General features: G+C 44.3%; 1 protein-coding gene across 1 annotated transcript in view; it reads right to left on the reverse strand.

Annotated features, from left to right (window-relative positions):
* The window catches only part of LOC138351320 (adhesive plaque matrix protein-like), a 10,532-nt gene extending 8,164 nt beyond the window's left edge, over window positions 1-2,368 (reverse strand). Inside the window, exon 1 of the mRNA XM_069303005.1 lies at window positions 2,333-2,368. Within this exon, the coding sequence (XP_069159106.1) occupies window positions 2,333-2,368 (36 nt within the window). The remainder of the gene's footprint in view (window positions 1-2,332) is intronic.
* Window positions 2,369-5,000: the final 2,632 nt, after the last annotated feature.

A 5,000-nucleotide genomic window follows, 5' to 3' on the forward strand; every position in this document is an offset into this window, starting at 1 on the left:
CAGCAGCGACACATAGGCCATGAGGCAGCCCACATATTGCAATGTAGGAGAACTGTACTGGTGTGTGGTCTTTGATGCCCACATCATAAGTTGATTAATATATGTAGTGTGAAGCCAATCTACTGGTCAATCTACAATCTACTTTTTTTTTTTTTTTAAAGTTTGTGAGGGTACCACCTCTGGTGCCAATATGGGGACCCATAGCCTCGGAGAAGAAAATAAAAAGTATTCAGAGGAGACCTTGTGGTTTCTCACTGAACACTAATATTATCTTCTACCACCCCCATTCTTTTGTATGTACACATATATATTTACTTTATTTGAACTTTGTTACAAAAAAGGAGTTACATATGGGTTACAAAGATGGTTATCATAGGTTGTCGAGTTCCTCCAGCTCCTCAGATGGCGGGCAGGAACCCTGGATGCAGTGCGCATTTCCCCTCTGTATCGCCACACTGAGGCGCTGGAAAAGAAAGCTTGCAGCTCTTGGGTCCCTTGTTGTTTCAATGAGCCTAGAACCCAGTTCCTTCAAAAAACTGGTAGCACTTTTACCCCAGGCGCCGAATGTCTCAGAAGCAATGGGGACAAAATTGTAGTGGTGATCCAGTTCTCTATACTTACGGGATTTGGCCGCTTCCCTGTGGGTGGCAGCGCCACCTGGTTGTGCAACACTGAGGTTAATGTAGGTGTTAGCCAGGGTTGATACGCACGTGTAGTCCCATACCAACTGCTTGCCATTCTTCCAGGGGTTCACTGTGATACCATCCGGGCGACCAATAAGAGCATCAGAGTTACGGGGCGTTAGGTAACGGGGCTCTCTTTCAGCTGGGCATCCAGCTGTGGTGAGGCTCCTCTTGATGATGTCGTTAACTTCACTGTGCCTCGAGTGCAATCCCCCTGTGCTTTGGCAGCGTAGGCCATGGTGGCCGTACCTGTCAGCCACCACCTCGCCGCAAATACACCTATATCTGGTGTGGATTGGGGCAGCAAGGCGGAGGGACACAGCAATTCGGAGGGCGTGTGGTGTGAGACGCGTACCAGTTGCCGACATTGGGGTTGCTAACAGGAAATCCCCTGCATGTGGGGCTGCTACTGCTGTGAGGCGAGCAATGTCGTGTTGTGTTGTTGCAGCACCCAGGCACTCTGCAGCAACTTGGTCTACAATGGGGCCATCCCAGCTGGATTGCTTGTGGGCTTTTGGGGATGGTGGTTGAGGTGATTGGCCTGCACGAGAGGCCCACTCTGTGACACAGCATGTAAAATTGGGATCATGTACACCTGCCAGCTGATGTAAGTGTATATATATATATATATATATATATATATATATATATATATATATATATATATATATATATATATATATATATATATCACTGTTTTCACATGGGGCATGTATCCGCCTGTGGTCTGATATCTTTCAGCAGTGAAGTGGTTTGAGGTTTACTGAGAAGGGCGAGGTATTGGGGATGACCTTACCCTCACCCCCATCCAACCCCCCTCCCACCCCTCCCCCAGCCCATACCATCACAAGCATCACTTCACCCTTCCCAGACCGGATGTTCTATGCAAAACCTTTAGTATTATTATTTCTGATCATATTTAGGGTAATGACCCAGTTCTCAAACACACAGATGCCGTCCCATTCCACACGTGCTCACCAGAGGACATACCAGGCTGGAAGACAGATGAGTTTGGGGAGACGTGATCACTACTTACAAATTCTAATATTTTTTGTTAACTGTGTGGTCACTTGTTCTGCCTCTTACTAGTCAATAAACACAATTTTTGTATCATTTCTTGACTAAAATAGCACTCAGAAACATCTTTGCACATTTTAATTTTTCATTGACACGTGCACAGCCATCAAAGGGAATCCCACTAGTGCATGGATGGCTGGTGTGTTAAATAAACGGTCCTAACCTAGCTTATCATTTTCTTTGAGAAACTTAAATGTGGTGATCATATTTCCCGAGTCCACACAAATAACCCACACATCACCCAACTTCTGTTTTCAAATCATAGCTCGCATCTAATTTACTGTTATTTGCAGAAACTAAGTTTTGAGAATATGCAGAAAGTCACCAATTACTATTCGTATCAGCTGCCTGGGATACACATAACAGTTGCTGGTTACCATCTTATATGCTTTTCTCTCTCTCTATTCAGATCATTAAATAGTTAGAGGAAAAGTAAACATCAATTCCTTTCTCCTGAAGACAGTATCAAGTTATGAGGATAGAATAGTTATACCTTTCACAGATCTCGCAAGCCATTCCTCCTGATTGAGCTGGAATTGAAAGAAGGAAGGTCATAGGTCTGTACCTCAAACGCGTAATTCATTATCTCTCTCCCTTAGGTGCGCCATGTTCCCCACATACAAATTCCAAGCATTGCACTAACAGTAAAGTAAAGTAAACATATACAAAACATATGACGCTGCCATTTCGTTCTATGTTTTTTTTACCGATGAGAGCGGTATGAAAGTGGGACCACACACCTAAGTCGTAACAGAAGTTGTCTCTCTTACACCGGGATATACATCAGACATGCACTAAAAGGAACTTCATTAGTTCATGTCTTAAACACAGGACCCTGGGTGACTGTTGCTAATAAGCCGTGAGCGAGCAGTGACGTATTTTGTAAAGACCCAGCTGCATAGGATATACTTAGGAGTCACTGGCTACCAACCAACCAACCATCCTACACGCTTTACTCAGTATACAGATCATTAAATACTTAGTTAGGGGACAGGCAATCATCTTTGCTTTCACCGGGTGCGTCTGTTCACCTAACGTTTTCCTTTCAATTATGGCTTCTGGTTATCCTTAATATGATTTCACAGAGTTTTAACCTTTGCAAGTTTTTCAATGTTTTCTCTTCACTTGTACTAAGTGAGCCAGACAAAATGTGGCATTGCACTATCAGCAAGGCAATACATAACAAAGACAAAAAGTAGCAATACGCTATTAGCTAGATAGTCAAAACATATAACACGCATTATTTCACAGGCTTTTCTTTTTCTAGCAAATAAGGTTCCTTTAAGCAGTTCAACACATCAAACACCACCAGTCCACGAAATTAGAAGCTGACTTAGGAGGAAAGAAAAGGTATTATGAAATATGCACCACACCACCCTCTGGAAGACAGAAGAGTTTGGGGAGACGTGATCACTACCTACATAGTCTCCTCCTCTTTCTTTCATTAGTCGTTAAACATCCTTTGCATCATTTCTTGACTAAAATAGCACTCCAAAACATATGCGGTCATTTTTATTCTCATTGTCACACTTATAGTCAACAATTTGTTTTGCAGAGTGACGAGTTATGCAGAGTGACGAGATTTCACGGTGAGCACAGTTTAAAGAGAGTTCACAGTGTATTAATTACGGTGGTGGTTATGTTATGTTATATTTATGAAGATCATTGCTTCTTATTTTTACCCATTTCACTACGCCCTGCTCTTCCGTCTTCTCATGTTCTTTTCAAATAAAGTTTGCTTACTGTTTTCCAGTAGATTGGCTTCACACTACATATATTAATCAACTTATGATGTGGGCATCAAAGACCACACACCAGTACAGTTCTCCTACATTGCAATATGTGGGCTGCCTCATGGCCTATGTGTCGCTGCTGCTATGTGGCAGAGAGAGCTGTGACCGGAGTGAGTATTTTGCGCCGTATTGCTGTCATTCCCAGCAGATGCGTCTCAATCTTCAAGAGGAGAATGGTTCAAAACACTGACTCCTGCACTCATCCATGTGCCATGTGGTGACACTTCTCAGGTCTATGTGGCGGTATGTGGTCCTGCTTCTTACCACTGTGGAAGGTCAGAGAGTGGAGGGAGAGGTGTGTCCCACCCACCTTGATTACAAAAACAGTACAGGTAAATTCACACCCTCATTTGTTACTGTGACCTCCAACCGTGTACACCTCTCGACTACGACATGAAGATATTGGAGACCCCCACCACAGGCAAGGAATTGGCTAAACATGGTTCACATTTCAATGATGATATTCGGACATCATACAGAAAGTTGATTTCTATGTTACATTACTTAGTGCCTCGCTCACTCCTTCAGTATAAGAGCGTTGAACATTCTATGACATTGTCTTGCTATGTTATTAAAAGTCTACTGTTGCGCGCAGTGCCATACAGTCCTAATGGCATAATGCCAACCTGACGAAACTGTAGATCCTATGTCCCAGCAATTGAAGCCGGGTATTTCACTAACGGCTCAGCCCGAGAGAGAGTGAGAGAGAGAGAGAGAGAGAGAGAGAGAGAGAGAGAGAGAGAGAGAGAGAGAGAGAGAGAGAGAGAGAGAGAGAGAGAGAGAGAGAGAGAGAGAGAGAGAGAGAGAGAGAGAGAGAGAGAGAGAGAGAGAGAGAGAGAGAGAGAGAGAGAGAGAGAGAGAGAGAGAGAGAGAGAGAGAGAGAGAGAGAGAGAGAGAGAGAGAGAGAGAGAGAGAGAGAGAGAGAGAGAGAGAGAGAGAGAAAGAGAAAGAGAGAGAGAGAGAATGAATGAATGTCGCGTTTGAGGTATCGCAGAGGGTTATGAAGGGGAGTTGGGGTAGGTGGTGGTGGTGGTGGAGTGAGGCTATGATCATCCCACCTCAAACCTCTACCACAGATGTGTGTAATGGTGAAGCTTCTAGGGTTAGATCTAAAATTGCATATATTCATTCATTCAGTAGTGTGAAAACACCACCTTCTGGCTATGGTGTGTGGTATCACTACGCTACACTTATGTCAAACTCTCTCAAGAGGTTATCCGACACCTCCAAAGCATTTCTCCAGACCTGCGAACTGAGGTAATGTGAAGTGTGTGAAATTGTTGAGTGATTGATGCAGTCTGTCACCTGCACGGAGGGGGGTGCGGGGGGTGGGGGAGGGACATATGACCCCAGCAGCTAATGACAATACTGGTCACTCAAGCACGGAACGTCCAAGACTACGCATTGGGACCTCCCACTCACCCACCACAGGCGAAGGTGCTGTGGG

Source organism: Procambarus clarkii, chromosome 5, assembly GCF_040958095.1.
Source record: "Procambarus clarkii isolate CNS0578487 chromosome 5, FALCON_Pclarkii_2.0, whole genome shotgun sequence".
Taxonomy (NCBI): domain Eukaryota; kingdom Metazoa; phylum Arthropoda; class Malacostraca; order Decapoda; family Cambaridae; genus Procambarus; species Procambarus clarkii.